General features: G+C 44.3%; 1 protein-coding gene across 1 annotated transcript in view; it reads right to left on the bottom strand.

Annotated features, from left to right (window-relative positions):
* LOC138293967 (neutral amino acid transporter 9-like) overlaps positions 1 to 25,366 on the bottom strand; it is a 378,670-nt gene that overhangs the window by 185,530 nt on the left and 167,774 nt on the right. Inside the window, exon 5 of the mRNA XM_069233229.1 lies at positions 22,596 to 22,598. Within this exon, the coding sequence (XP_069089330.1) occupies positions 22,596 to 22,598 (3 nt within the window). The remainder of the gene's footprint in view (positions 1 to 22,595; positions 22,599 to 25,366) is intronic.

Here is a 25,366-nt window from a genome sequence, read left to right on the forward strand (position 1 = left end):
TAGTGGAATGTCAGTCATTTGTCTATTTGCGTCAGTCGAAGTGAACTCCTATCCTAACCACAAATTAGCATCAGCATGTTGGGCTTCATGCAAACAATTTAGAACACCAATTTGGAAAACATCTAGCTATGGTTACTAACAAAACGAGCAGTTGGTACCTAGAAAGGAAAAGCAAACAGACAAATTACTAATTGTATTGTCATAATTACCCTCCAAGGATCGGGTCAGCGCACAGGATCAGTCTTCATCTTCAGGACATCAGTCAAAACGCCATCAAACAGGACTCAACTAAAGGGCATAGGGGACACTTCCCTCATAAGGAGGAGAAGTGTAAAAATGGGCAGTCTATGGATGAGGATGGTTTTAATAATTCTCAAGTCACCGAACAGAGTGACAGAGTTTCTGGATAAAATCAATAGCATTCCCTACCTAGTTCTACTGACCCTTCTGTGACATGGGTTTTTATCCCTTTTTCGTAATACCTTCCCCCAAAATGGTATTGGTCATTTACTATACCCCATTATCTTTAACCTATCAAATTAAACATTAGGTAATCCCAATTGTCACCCCATGATAATTCATAACACTTTGATTGGTCTTCATAATTGACGTCTTCGGAGGTGGCACATCCGGGGGTTATTTCATCACTTGGCACGTTTCCTCGGGTCATGAGTTCCTTTGTCCATGGTTGAAACGTCCTTGTACATTACATTAATCTACATTTGTTTCAATTTTGTACATAAAACTTATACTAAAGCAGCAAGCATGCGGATGGGAACGGAATTACAAAGATACATGCATCTACCAAGTTGGAAGAAAAAGAACATTTGCAGGGTCATGGCCCTTTGTGAGTCAGCACACTGAAAAACAGAGAAATGCTTTTAATATGAGAGCCAGGCAACTAAACTGCAGCTAACGCTAACTTAAGGCCCATAAGGTTTTTAATATAAATGCAATATTGTAATTGTTAATATAACTCGAATAACCATAGCATTAATTATTCTATTTATTAATTTGCGTATACATTGGTTGCCACGCACATTATAGTCATAATTCAAATGCATGTTTAAGCAAAGTCACTAGTATTGTCGTTTTCTATGCAACATCGTCACACATTAATATAGATATTCTACTCTAATATAGGTTGTATAAATCTGCACTCTCACAGTGCTACAAAATTCTCTCCTTCTAAATCAGGTGCAGAGAAAAATGATGGAGCTCTGCCCAGAACTTAGGGGCTAAAGGTCGTTTCGTAAAGGGGGCAGGAACCTATGTTCTACATACTCTACTGTCACACTTGATTGATTTCCTACTTTTTTGTTTAATGAATTCAAGTAGACAAAGATTGTCCTCTAACTATGGAACTGTCATATGTTAGGTTGTCTGAAAATGGCTGCCTGCTTTGAGTGATAGGTCATCAGCAGGCACTGAAATTAGATTCTACAGAGGAAATTAATATTCTGCATCACCTTTTTTTGTGAAAACTCTTCTTGGTTCCCAGATGGATAGGACAATCAATAAGACACCAAAAGCTCAAACACTCGGTCCCCTTTTGAGCAACACTGAAGCAATCAGTTCAGTAAAAAAGATGGATAATCATACTTATAGAAAGGGGCAACAATGACATTCAACAACCAGGCACTCAGTGTTCTCCAAAACATTCTGGTGCATATTTATGTTTTTTGCTGGAAAAATATGCTAATCAGGCGCGGCCCGTCCTTTACGGCGGAGAGGCCACACCCCCCCACCTTTTGCCCCTCATGAAGAGTGTCTGTCAGGCAGAACAAAGGTCAGCCTGACAGACACTCTTCATGTTCAGGTCAGGCAGCTATGAGCAGAAATGCGCGATTTGCGCAGAAACCTGGCTGCCTGAGCTGAACTTTGCTGGGCTGAGGAGGTCACGGCTCCTATGGGTTTGACCTCCTTGGCTCAGCAAAGGTGCCTCGAGGCCCTCCCCTGGGTGACGAGGAAAGCATCACCCATTGACTTCGACCTGGGCGCTTCAGGTTTAAGCCCCAAAGGGCCCAGGGCAAGTGTCAATCAGTGACACTACGTCGCAGAGTGGGGTGGGGTGAGCAGTCTCACTGACCCCATCCCACTCTGTGACGAGGCTGGGACTGCTGCCTTCCCTCATTGGCTGACCCAAGGTCAGCCAATGAGGGAAGGCAGCAGTCCCAACCCTCCTGGGACCTCCGAGGCTGAAGGTAAGTGTGTGTGTGTGTATGTATGTGTGATCTTTTCAAATGAATGTTTGGTGCATGCGTGCATGTTTGAATGTTATGAGTGCTGTTAATGGATGTGCGTGCGTGCGTGTGTGTGTGAAAGAATGAGTGTGTGTGTGTGATCTTTTAAAATGAATGTTTGGTGCGTGCCTGCATGTTTGAATGTTATGAGTGTTGTTAATGGATGTGCGTGCGTGCATGCGTGTGTGTGTGAAAGAATGAGTGTGTGTGTGCTTCCCTCCCCCTCCCTCCTAAAGCTGCCAGCCACCACTGGCGCTAATGCCATTTTGCGGCAAAATCCTTAGAGCCGGCTAGCATAGTGGCAACTGTGCGCCATATCTATGGAATGGCGCACGCCCGCACAAAGGATAAGCTAACATCTAAAGCAAAGACGCTAGCTGGGGGGGATGGCAGTAGGGTAAAAGGAACTAGTGGGTCAGATATGACGCTAGGCAGGTTAGCAGCAATAAATATACCGCTAACCAGCCTAGTATCATTTTCTGACACACTAGCACCCAAAAATGACTCCTCTCTTAGTAAAGACAGGAGTCATGCCCACCACCCTAATGGTCAGCACAGGGGAACAGTGTCCCCTGGGCAAGGCCATAAGACCCAGTGCAGGCCTCATGTAAGGAGCCCTCAATGGCACATTAAAAAAATAATAATAATACTTACCTATACTTACCAGGATGTGGTCCCCCATCCTATGGTGCTCCTCTTGTGTGAGTGGGGGTGTTGCTGGGGATTGGGTGGGCATCTGTGGGCTCATTCAATGGTGTTTGGCCATGGAAATGGGTCCACAAGTACCCCAACTCCTGGTCCGACCCAGGCATTAAATAATGGCGCTAAGCAGGCTTAGCACCATTATTTGGGTCCACCTACTCTGTGTGTGTCATTTTTGCGCCAAGAATAAATCAGGCTTTAGGGGGTTAGCATCATATTGTGGACTGGAACACCTACCTTGTATCTAATTAGCGCAAGGTAGTTTGCTGCATCCACAACATGACGCTAACGCCAATATTTTGATGTTAGACGGGTCTAGAGTCAAAATATAAATATGAAGTTAGCTCCGCACCATTTTAGCATCATAATTATTGACATTAAAATGGCTAAAGCAAAGAATAAATATGCCCCTCTGTCTTCCTTCATGAAACATACCTTAGGTCAGGGATCACCAACTGCTGTGTAACATGTTATTTGTTTAGAGGAGATAAATGTTTTAGTTTGTAATAGTTTAATTCAGAACGTTGGAAGGAGATCACAGCCCATCAGATAAACTGATCCGTTAGGAAGCCCTCACACTAACTCAAAGCACTACCTGCTGTTTCTCCCCTTTGAACTGGAGAGTTTGTGGGCATATTTACAAGCCCCATGCACCGCTGGTCCAACACTTTCTGTGACGCACCAGCAGCGCATACCGCAGACCCATATCTACAAGGCCACGCAAAGCCATTTTATGTGGCTTTCCATGGCCTTGTAGATATGGTGTAAGGCAACGCACTGCATGTCGCTGCGTTGTCTTACACTGTGTCAGGGAGGCATCCAATGGGCATTGCGGTGAGTGTTCCCAAACAACACCCATGGAGTATGACACATTCCCAGATATACAAGAATCTGTGAACCGGGGAATGTGTTAAAACTGTAAATCTCCCCAGGGCAGGGGCAATGAGGAGAAATATTTGTATTTCTCCTCAATGTTTCCTCTTTCTTTGTGTGCTGTATTCTGCAGCACACATAGAAAGAGGAAAATGTCTCTCTGTATTGTTTTTGTTCAGGAAGGTGTCCCTTGCTGCGTAAAAACAGTCCTGCTGACAATGCAGACACCCTTGCTCCATGCTGCAAGGGTGCCTGGGTTGGTGTTAGACAGGAATTTGTGTGCCAGCACATGGGGGGTAATGACAGAAATGTACTGTATCTTTTAAATAAGGTGCATTTCTGCCCTTTTGAAGTGGCGTAGGGCATTACAGCAGAAAGGTTTGCAGTGCACACCCTATGCCAATTCCTAGTAAATATGCCCCTTGTTTACTTGTGTTTAACCTTCAACATGGGGTTTTGCTTGAGCTGCAATGTTCTTTTCCTTGCAGGTGCATTTGCATGATCCCACAGTTAGTGAAAGGCATATTGTGTATTAGAGATAGTGAGGTCTGCGAGGATATTTTGCTAAGGACGAGAAGTGCTAATGAACTAAGAAGAAAGCATTCCTGTCCATGGTCTATCAGGAGCAGGGAGATGCTCAAGGTCATCCTTATGTTCTTACTTTGGTATAGGAGAATTGAATGAGCTGACAATTTCAAATTTGGGAAGATGGAAAACTACTGGTGTGGATGACGTGAATTTCTCGAAGATTATGCAGGCTTAATTGGTATTCACACTGTTAGTCTAGACAGGAGAGTTCTCTTAGACTCTGAGGGGTACTGACCTCTCTGCCCTTACACTTTTGTGGGGCTTTATGCTATGCAACACCTCTATTGCAGAACTTTTACTGAGGTCTCCACTATGCTGACACCTTCCTATTTCCCCAGAATTATTTAGGGTTTCCTGACTCTAACTTAATTTAGCATTGATTTAGATTTATTCATGCATAGACAGAGTATCGATGCTTGTATACGGATCAAGAGATTCATTTCTCTTCTTTTGTATTGCTTCTACCGATTTAACATCATCCAACACTTTGATTCACCCTTGGTAATTCTGTACTTATATAGCATGTTTTTGAGATTAATTTACATTAATTTGGCACTTCTACAAGAAAATGGTGCATCAATCCCAATGCGCCACCTTTCTTGCTCCACTCCTGCCCCACCTAACAACACCATGGTTGCACATTATTTACAATAAGGTGCACCATGGCACTCGTATCCACAGTAGTGTCATAATTTATGACACTATTGTGGTGCTTGCTGGATTGCTCCCATAAATGATGGTGCTAGTCAGCAAAGCACTAGGGAGGCCCATAGGTTACTATGGGCCCGTCACTTTAACACCTGCCCTGAGCAGACGTTAAACAGAAAAAATGTTGCAGTGAAATCCTGTAGATTTCACTGCACCATTTTTTGCGGCTTCCCTAGAGGGGAACGCACTCTTGCATACATTATACCTGGTGCAGGTATAATGTGGCAGAAGGGGTTACAAAGCAGCGCAATGATGGCATTGTTCCCCTTTGTAAATATGGCGCAGGGAAATGGCCTTCTTAATGCCACATTAGTGTCAAAAAAGTGAGGCTAGTGTGGAGCATGGGCCTTGTAAATCTGGTTTCTTAATTTGTAATTCAACTCATTTAACTTTACTTACTGTTTCTTAATCTTTAATGTGTGACCAAATGGGTTACATAGTTAAAAGTGTAATTGAACTAACTTTCCTTTACGACTCAGGCATTCTAAAACGATCCCTGAAAGGAGTAATGGCAAGAATAAGGGGCCAGTGCTCCATCAAATTTATGTGCTCATCCACCAAGACTACTAGGATTTTAGTGAGTGGGATGTTAATTCAATTTTGAGTGTCCCTGTTTAAATTCACATCAGCACTCTGGCCGTTATTTTGTGCACCCAAAACTGCCATCTTCCACAACCATTGTGACAATTTTAGAAGATAGTTTACATTAGAATTCCCTTCACCCAAGTACCCAAGAGATCATACCTTTCTTTGAGGGCTAAGTCATCTGATACAAACACCTCTAGTGGTGTTTTAAATATCCTATTGAGTGTCTATTTTGGACTTGCCTATGGTTATTTGAGCTTTGCAGGTGTCTCATTTTGAGCATCTGATGGAAGAGACCTTTAATTGTCTGTTTAATAAGGTGTAGATAATGTCAACAAGAGATGGGGTGTTTTGGAAACTATTAGACCTGTCAGCGTTACGGTGGTCTTCCCCCAAACTTTTTGCCTCACTCCCTCCATTTTGCTGAACATATTTTTGTTGGCCTTAGGACCGTGTGCACTTTACCACTGCTAACCAGTGCTAAAGTGCATGTGCTCACTCCTCTCAAACATGCTTACATTGGTTTGTACCCAATTGACATATTAAATTTACTTGTACTTCCCTTGTAGAGTGGTACACCATATACCCAGGGCACGTAAATTAAATGCTACCAGTGGGCCTGCAGCACTTATTGTGCCACCCACTTAAGAAGCACCTTAAACAAGTCCTATGCCTGCCACTGCAGCCTGAATGCAGTTTCAAACTTTCATATCAACTTTATATTAAAACTGCTTTGCTAAGCCTTAAACTCCCCTTTTATTTCATATACGTCACACATAAGGTAGGCTGTAGGTAGGCCAGGGGGAAGGGTGTTGTGTACTTAAAAGGTTAGACATGTACTTTTAAGTTTTATGTTTTACATGTCCTGGTTCTAAAAAACTCGTACATTTGTATTTTCTCTACTGTGAGGCCTACCCCTCCCATAGGAAAACACTGGGATTCTATATTACATTTAATAACCAGTAATGTCCAATTGGGAGCAGGTAGCTATGTCATGTTGATGTCTTTAGAACTGTAATGACAAGCACTTTTAATGGTAAAGTCGGGTTTTGGTTTCAATTTTACCAATGCCACTTTTAGAAAGAAAGTTAGCATTTTTCTGCCCTTAGCCCTTTTGTGCCTTTAGCCTGGCCTGGGTCACATGACTGGGTGTAACTAACAGATTTGTGAATTCCTTCCAGACAGTCACAATAGAGGGATCAGGTATGCCTGAATGGCCCATTTGCTGACAGGATGGTGAGCCAGGGCTGAGCACAGCCCCACTTGCAACGAAACAGCCTGTGCTGTGCCTTTAAACAAAGGACCTAGCAACCTTACATTGTCGCTGCATCTAGCTTGGAGCCAGGAGAGGGGTGGCAGGAAATTCCATGTACTTAAAATCCACTGTCTATAAGCTTCCCCCAGCTTCAAGAAGGGGGGTACTAGGCATAAAAAGGGGACCTCAGACACCAAACCTTAAGTACACTTCTAGACCTGTAGAAACTCTGCCAGGAAGAAGGACTGCTGTGCTGCTAGAAGGACTGTCATACTAGATGTATGCCCTGTTGTCCAGCTGCTCTGCTACCTTCTGCTTGAGTACAAGGGCCAGAACTTCAGTTGTCCCAGGGCCTCCAGAGTGACTCACAAGGGATAGTTTGGTGACCTCCTGCTCAGAGCCACAGGGGCACAAAAGGTTCCTTCTTCTTGAACCTGCAACTGAACCCAGCTTGAGTGACTCCTGACCCTTTCCCTCATCCTGCTGGAGATTTTGACTAAGGGGCCTATTTACAAGAAGGTGGTGCATCAGCTCTGGTGTGTCACTTTTCTTGCATCACCCTGCACCTCCTAACATTTTTAAAACCTACCCTGAGCAGGCGTTAAAAATGACAGAAAAAATGGTGCAGTGAAATCTTGTAAATTTTACTCCACCATTTTTTGGTTCTCCCTGCGTGGGAATGCCCCTCATATATTGTACCTGGCGCAGGTATAATGTGGCACAAGGGGTTAGAAAGCGGCGTGCATTGCAACACTTTGTCAATATGGCGAACAGTGGAGGCCTCCTTAGCATAAAAAATGCTGGGGCAGAGCAAGGAGGCTCAAGTGGCTTATTAATATGCACCTACATTTCAACAAGAAATCTTCACCACGGCTTCGACCTAAGGCTATCTGACGGCAACGCTCCCTCCTTAGACCTCTCCTGTAGCCTTAAATTCTCAGAACATTTTTCTCAGATTTTTGTTTTTATGTCTGAAGGTAAGTGGTGTCGCGGCCTAATCCACTTTTTGTATCCAAACCGCGCCCCATTGCGGTTGTGCATATTTTTTAACTTTGTCCCAGTCTCTCTTGACTAGAGGTCCGCAGTTCTCACTTTGATCTTTTTGGTGTCAAATAATTTATTCAAATTTTCTTTATATTTCTAAATTTGTTTGGGATTTTTTTTGTGCTGTGTTTTCACTTTATTACTGTTTGTGTCTGCATAAATATTTTACACATTACCTCTAAGTTAAGCTTTACTGCTTTTTGTGCCAAGCTACACAGGGTTAAGCAAGGGTTAATTTAGTGACTTATTGTGGTTCACCCTGCATGGGATTGTGGCTGTTTCTTCACCAGAGCTCACACCCCAGTCAACCAACAACCCAATTTCCCACAGAAAAGTACTTGAGTACCTCTCTTTACCTGTGGTTTCTCCCTCAGCAAGTGGATTCCTGGCTCTTGTTTGGTCACAAGATATTATTTTTTGAAAGCAGGAAATTATTATATCCATTTTTGCTACTGATCCTTTATTTATGGTGGATGCTGATGCATGTTAGTAATGCATTGAGCATTTATGTTATGTGAACCACTCAGTGGCATTTACCCTTTTGTGTTCTCTTTTGATTACATTTGAACAATAGTAAGAACATCCATGAACAATTCAGGTAACTGGGTGTGACCATGATATCAACAGTGGTGGTACTGAACATGCATTTTTCCTATTGGATATATAATCAGTGTTGTTCGAGATATTCTAAGACAATAGCTACATGTTTCACATGATTTTTGTATGCAGATGAGTAAATCAGAATATAACAGAAAACATCAAAACAATTTCTTAGTACTTTGTGTATAAGGTGCTGAAATGTGACAAGGGCACTTCATAGACCTAATGGAATAACCAAGTATCCATACTACCATTACCTGGTTCAAAACAATATATACAGTCATTTCCAGCATACATTCTGACAAGGTTATATGATTGACCTAAGTCCAGTTCAAAGCAATAGACTGTGACTTTCACTTAGGGCTGGGACTTGAGTTTGGTGGACCAGTACTCGGTCACAAATGTGATTGATATCCCATCTGCCTTATTACAAGAGCATTATATCCTAATGGAGTTGCAGTGAGGAGGGCAGTATATCCATCATATTTGTGACAGAGGATCCGTCTGCCAAACATTAATCAAGCTCTGAGTCCAAAAGTTCCATTATTAGAGGAAACAAGCAGCGTTTTCCTTAATGTTACTTGATTAAGGAATCTCTAATCAATGCATCAGTGCAACTCACCTATGGTTTTTGTTATAAAGAAAAGAGGAAATATCTTAGTGTACCACTTGCCAGACCTTGATCCAAGTATTCCCATAGATACTGTTTTTCAGTTTCAGTCAAGTAGAGACATGAATACTGGGTAGGGCATCACCAGGATTTACTACTTTACAGCAGTCATTCTCCCTATGGTGTGGTAGATCTTCGGTGGGGTCAAAAACATCATGGATGTCTTGGTATTCTATGTTAATCTTACAAGTTGCTAAGACAGTCCTGCTGTTGCAGTAAGTAAAGTATCATACTTTATTGCTACTAGACAAGAAACTGGAGTTTGAGCTAAAATATCTTTGTTCATCCTGTAAGATAGACAATGTGTTGTCAAAACAGTGCTGAAGCAAATAGTATGTTTTACCTAGCCTTTAATGAAGTGGTGCTTAGCTAGCTGGGGTATCACTAACATTATTCTGAAATACATAAAACTTATGAGTACAAATTATATATGTACAGGTAAGTGGAGCTGCTTCTTGCGGTACCAGATTGACATTAACTCAATGTTATCAACCTTCCCTAACAGATTCTGGAACCTTTTTGTTAATCTTAAGAATCTCGAGTAATCAAACATCAATAATATGGCCAGTATTCACAGAGTCTAACATTATCTCAGCCTGGACAAAGGATCGCTTTTGTTAACTGATATCAGCTAGTATGGTTAGGTGTTGAATTGCTAGCTGGTCAGTATCAGTTATTCAATGGGAATAAGTCATTGGACTCAGCAGTACTATTCCCTCTTCCATCAAATACAGCGCATTTCTGTTCTCTTCCCCTGCGGTGATGCACAAATTGCTGCCTAACGCCAATGCACCATGGTGCAAAGGTGCCTACATTGTGGAGATGATTGTTTTTGTGCAGGAAGGGACACCTTGCTGCACAAAAAGGAAAAAACGGGGAGAAATAAAGATATTTCTCCCCATTGTGTCATTCTTACGCCACCCCTGAGATGGCATCTGAATCTGACACATTCCCAGACTTGTAAATCCGAGAATTCATCAGATTCCTTCAGGTTTCATTGGTGTATTGTGGGACCATCTCCAGCAACACCCATGGAATGACACTTTCATGCAGTGTTATGCGTGAAAGGGGTCCATTATTTACAAGGCCATGAAAAGCCACACATGGTGGCTTTGCGTAGCCTTGTAAATATGGACTGGCACACTGCGTCATCAGAGTGTAAAAAAAATGACACTCTGGTGGAACAGTGTGCCATTAGGGCCTCATAAAGGAGGCCGTTGATTTTTAAAAGAATGAGTGTTGGCTCCCAAAGCTCTGCCCAAAAGGTACACTTAAATGTTGGTGCGCCGAATATCAATGCCCTGCAGCTTTAATTCCACCTCGTGGTTATTTAATCCACTGCCAGACATTCTCTTCCTTGTTTATCTCACTCATGCTTCCTTCTTATGTGTCGTTTTTTCCCATCTTTCTTTCGTGTTTCACCCACTCTTGTTTCTGGTAAAAGTCTGATGTGGAGAAATAAGTGCCAGTCCCTAAAAATTTGTATCTGTGGCTCCCACCGGCAACCACTAGCTCAATTTGAGAACTGGTCTTGTAACAGCACAGGACAAGGCCATGACAGGCATCCAGAAATTTAAAACTGAACATGGCAGACATCTGCAATCCAATATATAGTGGACTTCAAACCAGCAAAGAGAACAAACAAGATGGCCAGATGGCAAAGGTATGTGCATAGGTAAACCAGGCTCAGAAGACAAGTTGAGTGAGACTCTACAGTCTGGAACAGTTGAGAAGAAATAAGCAAAGGATTTTTATGGCTTATATAAGTAGGCATTTCCAAATATCCTCCCCCCACAGGTGTCAGCAATTGTCCCAAACAGGTATGGGCAAAAATGCATTAAAATAAGGGCCTGATTTAAGAAAACTGGTGCTGCATCCAATGCAGCACCACTTTTCTTGTGGCCTTAGCGCCCCCCTAATGCCACCATGTGTGCGTCATATTTAACAAACAGTGCACCACAGCGGTAGTTAGGGAACTAGGTCAACATCTTTGACGCTAGTTTGGCGCTTTGCAGGATTAGCACCAAAAATGTTTACGCTAATCCTGAAAAGCACATTGGTGCCCATTATTATAAATAATGGTGTGCCTCCTTTTAATGCCTGCTCTGTGCAGGTGTTAAAAATGCCACAAAAAATGGTGCAAAGAAATCTTTTAGATTTCTTTGTGACTTTTTTTTAGGCCCCCCTAATAGGGGAATGCCCCCCCACCGCATACATTATGCCTGATGCAGGCATAATGTGGCACAAGGGGTTACAAAGTGGTGCAATGCATGCATTGTGCCACTTGGTAAATCTGCCACTGGGATTTTGGCCTCATTGGGCTACATTAGCGTAAGAAAAATGATGTTAATGTGGCGAAATCAGGCGCTTGGCCCTCTTAAATCTGGGCCTAAGTTATTTAACTCTGTTCTAAGATGATTGTCCTGTTAGATGCATGCTTGAGCACCCGCACATGTGACCTTTCCCAAAAATCAGCATGGCAGAAGCTGGATAATTGCATATGGTGACAGAACTACTGGAAGGTACATTGGAGGTAAGGAGGCGCCATACCACCACAAATGCGGATGCCTATGTGTGGGCGCAGCAGGGTAGCTTGCAAAGCATGTTCTAATACAGTGCTTACCCTGTCACGCCTGCGAATCTGGCAGTCCACTTGCCAACAGTGAAAGAATCAAGATCATATCAACGATTACAAATAATGCAGCAATGGAATTGTAACATATGCACAAGCCCACCCACTGAAGTGGTTAAAGTCAAAAACACTCGAGCGCTACTACAGACAGTACCCCTGCTGCCTGGGTTTGATTGCGAGATGCCACGAAGGCACAACTAGATACACTAACATATTAACAATATCCGGCGCCTCCAACTAATCAGTCTAAGTCAATACAAAACCAAATTATTATTAATATTGTAAATCAATTTTGTAATGTTACTGATAAGGTTCATACCAAGACCTGTTGTGTTTATTGTCGTTGACACCCTTTATATCGAAGACATGGAAATACGAACATGTAAAATATCCCTGAAGAAAGAAGCCATATTAGCAGATTTATGGAAAGTACTGCTGCACCGGGTGCAGTGCCGCTTTCTCTGCGCCCCGTTAGTGCCCACCTACCGCCACCATGTGTGCGCCATATTTAAAACAGGTGCACCATGGTGCAGGGTAGGGGGCAGCAGTGTCATTTTTTATGACGCTATTGATGTACTCTGCAGCAGTAGTGCCAAAATATTGGGGCTACTCCTGCAGAGTACTTAGGGGCCCATTCTAAATAATGGAAGACCCTTTTAACGCCTGCTCTGAGCGAGCGTTAAAAGTGCCATAAAAAATGACGCACGGAAATCTCTTAGATTTCCTTGCGCCATCATTTCGGTGAAATCCCCCTTTGCATACATTATGCCTGGCACAGGCATAATGTAGCGCAAAGGGATACAAAGTGGCGCAGTGCATGCACTGCGCCATTTTGTAAATATGGCGCTAGGATTTTGGCCTCATTGGGCCACATTAGTGTAAACAAAATGATGCTAATGTGGGGCAAATTGGTGCTGATAAATATGCCCCTTGATGTAATCAAAAAACGACAGACCAAATGTCCATAAAGAACTGCCAGAAAGAGCACAACAACAACCCTTGATAAGGGCTTGCGTACCTCTTACAGTATTATTCACACAGGCACAACGTGCAGTAACACGCCAAGTCATGTCCAAATGCCATCAAAGGGTGTTGTCATGCTCTTTCCAGCAGTTCGATTGAAATGAATAGTGGTGAGGCTCTATGCTTTAAGGGCATAAAATTCTTTACAGATATTTGGTCTGTTATTTTTTGATCACATCAAATACTTTGTGGAGTTTTTTGCCGAACAACTTTGAGGCTACATCAGATACCAGGTGCCTAGTGGGGGGCTAACCATGACAAAAGAAGCCTTTTCTCACACTACCCCTCCCCCGCAAAATGCAAGAGGATGAGACTACCCTTTCCCTAGTGAGTCTTCATCATCTAAGTGGAAGAACCTGGAAAGGCCATTTGCATTGCATTGTGTTCCGCTTGAAAGTCCATTCCCTGTAGGGAATAGACCACCTAAGAAATTAGGGGTTTTCACTTGAAGGTACAAATGTAAGAGGTTTTTTTTTGTTTTGTTTTTGAAAAATTCAAAAATTCTATGTTATAAGTAAATAAGTCTATCGTCAATGAATAAGGCAATGTTGTGAGTTGGATGAATGTTTGTAATACAAGCTTTACCTGCTGAATAATAAAAAAAAGAAATAAAAAAAAAAAAGAATCCACAGATTGGCCCTGTTGCTGGGTGTATTGTGCCAGTCGCATAGGTCATAATCTGCATCAATGCCAATGTGTGGAAGTGAATGCAGGAGTGGCAACGCGCCGTGAGTTTATCACCCATTAGACATTTCAGTAGCAATGCACCATGAAAAATGACACAAGTGTCGACAATGGGTGGGATACACATAGAAAATGATGCAGTGGGTATGGCAGGCTGCATACTAGGAAGTGTGAAGTTACTTTCACTTTCTCTTACTCTCTGTTACTTTGTGGTGGGTGTTGGAGGTGTTTCTGAGAGTGTCTGTGTCTGCAGCAATATTTTGGACATGTCAGTGTGTGATCTGTCCCTTTCTTGTGTGTCTGTAATACCTTTTTGTCAGTTAATATTGTTTTGTTTATATATTCATCACTGTAAATTTGGGAGTTTGTCAATTTGGATTTAAGTTTTAGGGGTCGTTCTAGTTATAGGATGCTATTTAGGGGTTTACTGTGTCTGGGAAGGATAGGGACATGTCAGGCAGGGGGAGGAGTTTTTCAGATGGAAAGATGGGTGGCCAACTATGACTGGACTCTGGGGTAGGGTCAGTCAGGTCTACCCACCAAAGAACAAAAGGATAGGTGGGGGAGTGAGCCCTGCCATCACAATAAGACATTTGACCTGGATCAGACCGTCAGATAACTTAAACATCATTGGGCTGACTTGGTGGTATGGGAGGCTTATCTCTTTGAATACCTTGGACTGGAGATTGAAGGAGCAGTAGATATGTATGTATGTCCCATCTCCATGTAGTATTGTAATTATGGCAGTAATTGAAATCATAAACATGGAATGTACATCATTTGTTTAGTGATATTTTCACAATGCAACGTTGAACATGTACACAAAATTGACTTACTGTAAATAAAGTCAACTAAGGGGAAAAAAAAGAAGTTTTGGGTTTTCACCTTTCATTTGCTCCAGCCACCTGAGAGGCCTGTGGTCATATAGAACTAGGAAGTGAGAGCCAAACAGTGAGGGCCAAACAGGTATGGCCTCAACTTCTTTAGGGCCCAAACCACAGTAAAGGCTTCACTCTCTATGGCACTCCTCTTTGTTCTCTTGGGAGTAGTCAGCAGGCTAGTCATGTCCTTCATAATTTTTCTGGGCTAGGACCGCTCCTACCCCCATTATTGAGGCATCTGTTGGGACAATGAATTGTCTGAAGGGATCTGGAGCTGGTAGGACTGGAGCAGCACACGTACCACTCTTCAGAGAGTCAAAAGCCCTTTGACAACTCACTATCTAGTTAACCTTTTAGGGGATTTTGTTGGAGGTTAACTCTATCAGAGGGCAGCTATAGTGCCATAATCCTTCACAAATCTCCTACGTTACCCAGTCAAGTCAAGGAATGCCCTGACCTGTGTCTGGGTTGTGGGAGCTTCAACAGACAGAATGGTCTGAATCGTGGGTTGGAGGGGTTGAACTTGGCCTCCACCAACTAGGTGGCCCAAGTAAACAACTTTACCCTGTCCTATCTGGCACTCACTGGCCTTGATAGTGAGGCCTGCTGTAGGAGGCTGGCCTGGCTTATAGTGGGTACCTGATAGTACTTACACCTTGTGCCAGGTCCAGTTATCCCTTATTAGTAGATTAGTAGTGTTCTAGCAGCTTAGGCTGATAGAGCTAGCGACAGCAGAGCAGCTTAGGCTGAACTAGGAGACATGCAAAGCTCCTACTATACCACTTATGCCATATAGCACTAAGTTACTAAAAATAAAGGTACTTTATTTTAGTGACAATGGGCCAGATGTATCATCACGGCCCTTTGAGATTCTGAAATAGCGATTTTTAAGAAAAGTGCCATGTATCACATTTGCGAATCGGTAATAGCAATTTCTTAAAGATCGCAAATGCTATTACCGAATCGCAAATTGCGATACCGGCCCCATTCACACCTATGGGCCTGTTGGCCCATATCTGCGAATTTTTTGCATTTCCAAAATCGCGATTTCTGAACCAGAAATCGCAATTTTGGGAAATGCAAAGTCTAGGGTGCTGGGGGGCTAAGGCCCCCTCTGCTGCACCCCAAAAAAGTTTTGGGGGACATGTAAGGTGCACACATGCCAAAAGGGCATGTGTGCTTTACATGTACAATTTAAAAATGCATTTTAAATGCATTTTTTAATTTTGCACCTGGTTACCACCTGGTTGCAGTTAATGGTATTTTGCATGTGCAAAATGCCATTCTGCGAAAAATCGCAATTTGCGATTTTTTGATGCATCTCTTTGCGACTCGCAATTTGCGCCTCGCAATTTCCTACTGGAAATACCGAATCGCAAATTGCGACTCGCAAAACTAGGTCGCAACGCAAAAAATCGCAATTTTTGCAATTTCTTATTTGTGGTCTGCCAATGCCTTTCATGCATCGCAGACCACTTTTTTGCACTCGCAAACAGCCGATTTTTGTGATTCACAACGTTTGCGAGTGCAAAAAATTTCATACATCTGGTCCAATATGCCAAAGTTATCTCAGAGGATATACTCCCTTAGGAGTTATGTAATATACACAAATTATACACACAAACCAAAATCAGGTAAGTAAAACACTTAGAAAAGTAGTGCAAACACTGTAGAACACAATAGAATGCAATAGGAGACAATTGGCTTAGGGGCAACACAAACCATATACTCCAAAAGTGGAATGCGAACCACGAATGGACCCCAGGCCTAGTGGAATGTGTAGAGGGTCGCTGGGAGTGTAAGAAAACACTACGGGTGTCCAAGATACGCCACCCCAAGTCCCTGAAAAGTAGGAGTAAAGTTACCCTACTATCTCAGAAAGACAGTAAAGTCGAGATAGGGGATTCTGCAAAGACAACAACTGACTGCAAAGCACTGAAGATGGATTCCTGGACCTGAGGACCTGCAAAGGAAGAGGACCAAGTCCAAGAGTCACGCAAGTGTCCAGGAGGGGGCAGGAGCCCATTAAACCCCGGATGAAGGTGCAAAAGGGCTGCCTCTGGGTGGAAGAAGCCAAAGATTCTGCAACAACAGAAGGTGCCAGGAACTTCTCCTTTGGTCCGAAGATGTCCCACGGCGTGCTGGAGGATGCAGAGTTGTTTCCACGTAGAAAGAACGCAAACAAGCCTTGCTAGCTGCAAGAGTCGCGGTTGAAGGATTTGGGTGCTGCCACGGCCCATAAAGGACCAGGAGGTCGCACCTTGGAGGAAGAGACAGAGGGGGCACTCAGCAACAGAGAGAGGCCATGCAGAAGCAGGCAGCACCTGCAGACGCACCTGAACAGGCATTCAGGAAATCTGAGCATGGTGGTCGTCTCAGCACAATAAAAGAGGGTCCCACGAAGTCGGAGGTCAACTCAGCGAGTTGGGCAATGCAGGACGGAGTGCTGGGGACCTGGGCTGTGCTGTGCATGAAGGAAGTCTTGCAAAAGTGCACAGAAGCCCTAGCAGCTGCAGATCATGCTGTATATAGGATTACTGTCTGGCGTGGGGAGGCAAGGACTTACCTCCACCAAATTTGGACAGAAGGACCACAGGACTGTCGGGGTCACTTGGATCCAGCTCCTGTGTTCCAGGGCCCACCCTCGTCAAGATGAGAGGGGACCTAGAGGACCAGTGATGCAGAGGTTTGGTGCCTGCGTTAGCAGGGGAAAGATTCCATCAACCCACAGCACATTTCTTCTTGGCTTCCAGTGCAGGGTGAAGGCAGACAGCCCTCAGAGCATGCACCACCAGGAAACAGTCGAGAAAGCCCGCAGGATTAGGCTCTGCAATGTTGCTGGTAGTCTTCTTGCTACTTTGTTGCGGTTTTGCAGGCGTCCTGGAGCAGTCAGCGGTCGATCCTTGGCAGAAGGCAAAGAGAGAAGTGCAGAGGAACTCTGGTGAGCTCTTGCATTCGTTATCTGAAGAGAAATCCACAGGAGAGACCCTAAATAGCCCTCAGAGGAGGATTGGCTACCTAACCAGGTAAGAGCCTATCAGGAGGGGTCTCTGACGTCACCTGCTGCCACTGGCCACTCAGAGGCCTCACACCTCTGCATTCAAGATGGCAGAGGTCTGGGACACACGGGAGGAGCTCTGGGCATCACCCCTGGGATGGTGATGGACAGGGGAGTGGTGACTCCCCTTTCCTTTGTCCAGTTTCGCCCCAGAGCAGGGGCTGGGGGATCCCTGTACCGGTGTAGACAGGTTTATGCAAGGAGGGCACCATCTGTGCCCTTCAAAGTATTTCCAGAGGCCAGGAGAGGCTACTCCTCTCAGGCCGTTCACACCTATTTCCAAAGGGAGAGGGTGTAACACCCTCTCTCAGAGGAAATCCTTTGTTCTGCCTTCCTGGGACTGGGCTGCCCAGGCACGGGGGGGGGGAGGGGGCAGAAACCTGTCTGAAGGTTGGCAGCAGCGCTAGCTGCAGAGAAAACCCCAAAGAGCTAGTTTGGCAGTACCCGGGGTCCATGCTGGAGCCCCAGGGATGCATGGGATCGGTACCCCAATACCAGATTTGGCATGGGGGGACAATTCCATGATCTAAGACATATTACATGGCCATGTTCCGAGTAACCATTGTGAAGCTACACATAGGTGTTGACCTATATGTAGTTCAAGCGTGTAATGGTGTCCCCGCACTCACAAAGTCCGGGGAAATTGCCCTGAACAATGTGGGGCACCTTGGCTAGTACTAGACATATAGGTGACTTATAAGTTATTTAAGTGCAGTGTAAAATGGCTATGAAATAACGTGGACGTTATTTCACTCAAGCTGCAGTGGCAGTCCTGTGTAAGAATTGTCTGAGCTCCCTACGGGTGGCAAAATAAATGCTGCAGCCCATAGGGATCTCCTGGAACCCCAATACCCTAGGTATCATGTACTAGGGAATTATAAGGGTGTCCTAGTGTGCCAATCAGAATTGGTAAAATTAGTCACCAGCCTACAGTTACAATTTTAAAAGCAGAGAGAGTGTAAACACAGAGGTTCTGGTTAGCAGAGCCTCAGTGATACAGTTAGGCACCACACAGGGAACACATACAGGGCACAACTTATGAGTACTGGGGTCCTGGCTAGCAGGATCTCAGTGACACAAGCAAAAATAAACATACATATAAGTTAAAAATGGGGGTAACATGCCAGGCAAGATGGTACTTTCCTACACAACCCCCTCCAAACGAGGGACAATAAGGATAACCTTGCCCAGGTGAGTCTTCATTGTCTAAGTGGAAATATCTGGAGAGTCCATCTGCATTGGAGTGGGTACTCCCAGGTCTATGTTCCACTGTATAGTCCATTCCCTGTAGGGAGATGGACCACCTCAACAATTTAGGGTTTTCACCTTTCATTTGTTTTAGCCAAAGTAGAGGTTTGTGGTCTGTCTGAACAATAAAGTGATTACCAAAAAGGTATGGTCTCAACTTTTTCAGTGTCCAGACCACAGGAAAGGCCTTCCTCTCTATGGCAGACCAAAGCTTTTCTCTAGGGGTCAACCTCCTGCTGATAAAAGCAACAGGTTGATCCTGGCCCTCAGTATTAAGCCGTGATAGCACTGCCCCAACCCCCAATTCAGAAGCATCAGTCTGGAATATGAACTTTTTGGAGTAACAAGGGCTTTTTAGGACAGGTGCAGAGCACATGGCCTGTTTGAGCTCATCAAAAGCTGTTTGACAGCTAGCTGTCCACAATACCTTTTTTGGCATCTTCTTACTAGTGTGGACATTAGGAGGAGCTGCTATGGAGCCATAATTCTTGATGAACCTCCTATAGTACCCTGTGAGGTCTAAAAAGGCTCTCACCTGGGTTTCAGTTGTAGGGGGAGCCCATTCCATAATGGTCTGGATCTTACCCTGTAGTGGTGCAATCTGTTCCCCACCTACCAGATGGCCCGGATAAACCACTTTCCCCTGCCCTATCTGGCACTTTGAGGCCTTGATAGTGAGGCCTGCCTTTTGCAGGGCCTCCAAAACTTTCCACAGGTGGACCAGGTGACCATCCCAGGTGGAGCTAAAGACAGCTATATCATCCAGATATGCTGCACTAGAAGCTTCCAACCCTTCCAGGACTGTGCTCACCAACCTTTGAAAAATGGCAGGTGCATGTTTCAGACCAAAGGGCATCACAGTGAATTGATAGTGCCCTCCAATGGTTGAAAACGCAGTCTTGGGTTTAGCATCTTCTGATACTTTTAATCTGCCAGTACCCTGCAGTTAAATCAAACGTGCTTAGATACTTGGCAGAAGCCAGTGTATCTATCAGCTCAACTGCCCTGGGTATAGGGTGAGCATCTGTCTTGGTTACTTGGTTGAGCCCTTTATAGTCAACACAAAACCTCATCTCTCTTTTACCTTCCTTACTGTGAGGTTTTGGAACTAGCACCACTGGGATAGCTCATGGGCTTTCTGAAGGCTCAATCACTCCTAAGTCTAACATTTTCTGAACCTTTTGTTTTCTGCAGTCCTTGACATGGTCAGGCTGCCTATAAATCTTACTTTTGACAGGTAAACTGTCTCCATTATTGAATGTATGCTCACACCTAGTAGTGGTACCTGGTATCAGTGAGAAGAGTTTAGAAAACTGACTTAAGAGATTTACACAGTTGTCCTGCTGCTCTGCAGTAAGACAATTTGCAAGTACTACTCCCTCCACCAAGCCATCAGCTTCAGTGGTGGAGAAGAGATCAGGGAGAGGGTCACTCTCTTCTTCCTGTCCCTCATCAGTTGCCATGAGCAGGGTGAGATCAGCCCTGTCATAGTAGAGTTTTAGGCAGTTGACATGGAGCACCCTAAGGGGACTCCTGGCAGTGCCCAGGTCTACCAACTAGGTAACCTCTCCCTTTTTCCCAACAGTTAGATGGGGTCCACTCCATTTGTCCTGGAGTGCTCTTGGGGCCACAATGTGGTATCTTCAGTGAAGCCTACCCTGTATCTTTCAAGAAGTAGAATGTAAAGTGGGATTCTACATTCTAGGATGAGAGCGAGAGCAAGGTGGTGGTGGAGCTGGAAGAAAGCTGTGCTGCTCTGAGGACTTATGTGGATGGGATATTTTGGATCACAATAAACTTCTTTTGAAGAACTCAACTCTATGGATGTTATTTCAACACTGGCAACAAGGGTAGGATGAAATGTGTGAGAGAGAGTTTGATTCTGTCAAAAGAGAGCTATCTAAAGTAGGATGTTTAAAATCGTTTAATCCCAATGAGTTATGTGTAATCATGACAGACACCAGTACCAAGGGTTTAGGAGCAGTTCTCTTGCAAAAAGGAAAAGATCAAGAGTGGAAACCAGTAGTATACAATTCACAAACACTGAGAGGAGCAGAGGTCAATTATTCTACCATCGAGAAAGAGGCCTTAGGTGTTTTTTGGGGTATTAATAAATTTAAGAATTGTGTGTGGGGTAGGGAGTTCCATGTATATACTGACCACAAGCCGTTAGTGGAGGTTTTCATGAGAAAAGGACTAGACCAAATTTCGGCTAGAATCAGTAGATGGATTGTTAACCTCCAAGACTTTGATTTCAGAATGTTTTATGTTCCGGGAGCATATAACAACACATCTGATTGCTTGTCTAGACTTACTTCTGAAACGGAAGAAGACTTCAGTAGAGGTCACGAAGATGAGTTCAGTGTGTGCAATATCACAGAAGGTATAATTGAACAGGATGAGTGGGTAGAAGCAGCAGCTAATGATCCTGTTTTGCAACGTGTATGTCATTGTCTCAAGAACACGTGGGACTCTGAGAGCTATTCTGAGACATTGAAGGGTTTGTGGAGAGTCAGAAATGAGTTATCTGTGTCAGGAGAGTTATTGTTTTGGGGAGGAAGGTTAGTGGTCCCAAGTGTTCTTACTGACAAAATAATACAATTGGGGCACACGGGACATCAAGGAATTAGCAAAATCAAAGCTAGAATTCGCTTAAACTATTGGTGGCTAGGAGTGGATTTAGGTATTGAGAGAGTGATTAGAGAATGTCCAGACTGTTGTAACAGTGATAAAATCTATAAAACAAGGGTACCATCGATGTGTGTCAGAGGTATGTCAAGCAGGCCATGGGATGTGGTAGCGATGGATATTGTGGGACCGATTTATGCAAGAGCGGGTAGCAACTATATTCTAGTGTTAGTGGATTAATTTTCCAGGTGGGTCGAGATTGGTGTGCTCAGTAGTGTGGAAACTAAAAGAATAATTGGTCTTCTTGAGGAAATCTTTTCTCGGGAAGGCTATCCCAACTCCAAACTCACAGACAATGGTCCCCAATTTGTTTCCAAGGAGATGGAAGAATATCTGAGGAAATTGGGAATCAAACATAAGTTATGCTCGTTGTACCAACCAGAAGGGAATGGAGTAGTAGAAAGATTTAATAAGTGTATAAAAGAGTGTGTGCAACTGGAGGTGGCGGCAGGGAGAAATTGGAAAGAGGGTCTAAAAACATTTCTGGTAGCTTACCGCATAACTCTGCATTCGACCACTGGTGCAGTTCCTTTTGAGTTGTTCAGAGGTAGAAAGGCCAATACTACATTGGTGCCTGGATGGATATCTTGGGACAAGAACAAAGCTGTGTCCTGGTCTCAAGAGGAGCATGACAGAAAGTATGAAGAAGATCGAGTAGCAATGAGGACAGAATATTTTGATAGAACAAAAAGGACGTGTACCGTCAATGTGAAAGTGGGAGATGTGGTGTTGATTAGGAAACCAACATTGAGTAAAACTGAGAGTAAATATTGGGGTCCGGTGGTGGCCACCAAGTTGTTCAAGAATGCGGTAAAGGTTAGTGACTGAAGAATTTGGAATCTTAACCGTGTGGTGATCTCCAAGAAGAGAGATGGTTAACATTCTTTTGTTCTCCTTTTCAGCCTTTAGCTTTTTAATGTAATCTCAAGCCATTTCAAGAAAGTTATGTTTGCATGTTCGTTGTAACAATTTTCTGTATATAGTTTTTTTTTAAGTTTAGGTTTACATTTATAGCTAGATTATTACTAAATTTGTTGAGGGAAAGGTGTGTGGTATCTTCAGTGAAGCCTACCCTGCATCTTTCAAGAAGTAGAATGTAAAGTGGGATTCTACATTCTAGGATGAGAGTGAGAGCAAGGTGGTGGAGGAGGTGGAAGAAAGCTGGGCTGCTCTGAGGATTTATGTGGATGGGATATTTTGGATCACAATAAACCTCTTCTGAAGAACTCAACTCTATGGACGTTATTTCTACACACAGGCTCCAATACCCACACCTTCTGTCCTGGGTGGTACTTGGTCAGGACAGCCTTCGGGTCATGCCCTTGCTTTTACAGCTCCTGGCTGGACTGAAGGTTTTTACTGACCTTTTTCATGTACTCAGCCATTCTTGATCTTAGGCCAAGTACATAATCCACAATGTCCTGTTTAGGAGCTTTTAAAGGTTGTTCCCAACCCTCCTTAACAAGTGCAAGGGGACCTCTCACAGGGTGCCCAAAGAGAAGGTCCAAGGGGCTAAAGGTCACTCCTTTTTGGGGTACCTCCCTGTAAGCAAAAAGGAGGCAAGGTAACAGGACATCCCATCTCCTTCTGAGTTTTTCAGGGAGTCCCATTATCTCACCTTTGAGAGTTTTATTAAACCTCTCAACCAGACCATTTGTTTGTGGATGATAAGGAGTAGTGAACTTATATGTTACACCACACTCCTTCCACACTGCTTTGAGGTATGAAGACATAAAGTTACTACCTATGTCTGACACCACTTCCTTAGGGATGGCCACCCTGGAAAAGATTCCCAGGAGGGCCTTTGCCACTGCAGGAGCTGTAGTGGTCCTTAAGGGGATAGCTTCAGGATACCTAGTGGCATGGTCAACTACCACAAGGATAAACCTATTGTCTGAAGCTGTTGGAGGGTCAAGGGGGCCAACTATGTCAACCCCTACCCTTTTAAAGGACACCCCAACCATAGGAAGTGGAATTAAGGGGGCCTTTGGAGTGTCACCAGTCTTGCCACTGGCTTGGCAGGTCACACAAGGGCTACACAACTCTTTGGTGTCCTCTGACATATGAGGCCAGTGAAACAGGGGAACAAGCCTGTCCCAAGTTTTACTTTGGCCCAAATGCCCAGCTAAAGGAATGTCATGTGCCAAGGTAAGAAAGAACTCCCTGTACTGCAAAGGGATGACCAATCTCCTGGCAGCTCCAGGTTCAGGGTACCTTGATTCAGTATACAGGAGGTTGTCTTCCCAATAAACCTTATGGCTATCACTGACATTCCCATTCTGCTGTTTGACAGCTTACTGTCTCAAACCCTCTAGTGTGGGACAGGTCTGCTGTGCCACACTCAGCTCTTCCCTAGCAGACCCCCTGCACCCAGAAGATCAGCAGTGCCTGCTGCCAGCTCATCTGCTGTAGGTTCTGCACAGGGAGAGGATTCCTCTTCCTCAAAAGGGAAATCTTCTGGTGAGGGAGGGATAATGGGCAAGGATTTACCCTTACTACCCCTAGCTTTTGGGAGCACTTGGTCCATTGTTACAGGATCCAAGTTTCCCTGTCATTTTTGCTTTTTGGCCTGAGCCCATGTCAAAGCAAAAATATGCCCAGGAATGCCCAGCAGTGCTGCATGAGTCTCCAACTCCACTTCAGCCCAAGCTGATGTCTCCAAATCATTGCCTTGTAAGCAATCTACAGGTAATTCAGTGGCTACCGCAACTTTCTTTGGACCAGTAACCCCCCCCGTGGGGCAGTTGAGATTCACAACAGCCATGGGGTGGGTAAGTGTGTTATTGTGAGCATCAGTCACTTGGTACTGCTGATCAAGTAGGTGTTGATCAGGGTGAACCAGTTTCTCTATAACCATAGTTACACTGGCTCTTGTGTCCCTGTAGGTCTCAACCTCAACACCATTAATTAGGGGTAGTTGCTTGTACTTACCCATATTAAGGGGACAAGCAACCAAGGTGGCAAAGTCAATGCCACCATCAGAGACTAAAACAGACTCTGTAGTCTCCCTAACAAGACCAACCCCAACTACACTGCCAATAGTGAGCCCAGCTACACCCTTGGATTGGCTATTTGTAGTAGGCTTCCCACCACCACTGCTATTACTAGGGGTGCTAGAGGTTGCAGTTGGGGTTGTGGTAGTGGGAGCCTTGGTGTTTTGCCTTGGGCAAGTGGCATAACTTTCCCAATGGCCTTTTACTTTACATAAATAACACCATGGTGTTTTCTGATTGTGAGAAGAGGATTTGGACCCACCACCCCCAGAGGATTTTAGTGGGTCTGATGAAGACTCAGAATGTTTTTTATCTTTGTCCCCACCCTTGTCAGAAGACTGACCATCCTTCTTCTTGCCATCCTTCTTACCCCCTGTATGAACTTTTCTGTTCACTCTTGGCCTGGGGGTCGGGTTTCCTTTTGAAGCTTGCCAGCCGGGGAGTGCACATTCCTGAGGAATGGGGTGTTAGCACCAGTCAGATTTGTGTCTGGTAGTGGCAGGCTGGTTGTGACCGGCCTGCAACCATGCCTGGGTAGTTAGCTTTTGCAGGGGGCCCCTCTAAGGTGACCCCTGGGTACATTGCGCAATAAATCCAATATTTGTACGAGTTTTTGATTTAATATTTTGAGTTGTTTGATACCAAACAACCAGGGTTCAGAGTAGCCATCAAGTAGCTGTGAAACCAGTACTGACCGGTGTCCAGCATATGCATTTAAAGTGGCTGCTCTGTTCACTTACTATGTCCCAAGTTTGGCAAGGAAACAGTGGGGCATATTGCTCCTTCAGCTATGCCCTCACATACAGTATGGTGCACCCTGCTTTAGGGCTGGAAGGCCTGCCAGTGGGGTGAGTCACCTATATTGCATGCAGTGTATAATGGACAGGACAC

Source organism: Pleurodeles waltl, chromosome 4_2, assembly GCF_031143425.1.
Source record: "Pleurodeles waltl isolate 20211129_DDA chromosome 4_2, aPleWal1.hap1.20221129, whole genome shotgun sequence".
Lineage (NCBI taxonomy): Eukaryota > Metazoa > Chordata > Amphibia > Caudata > Salamandridae > Pleurodeles > Pleurodeles waltl.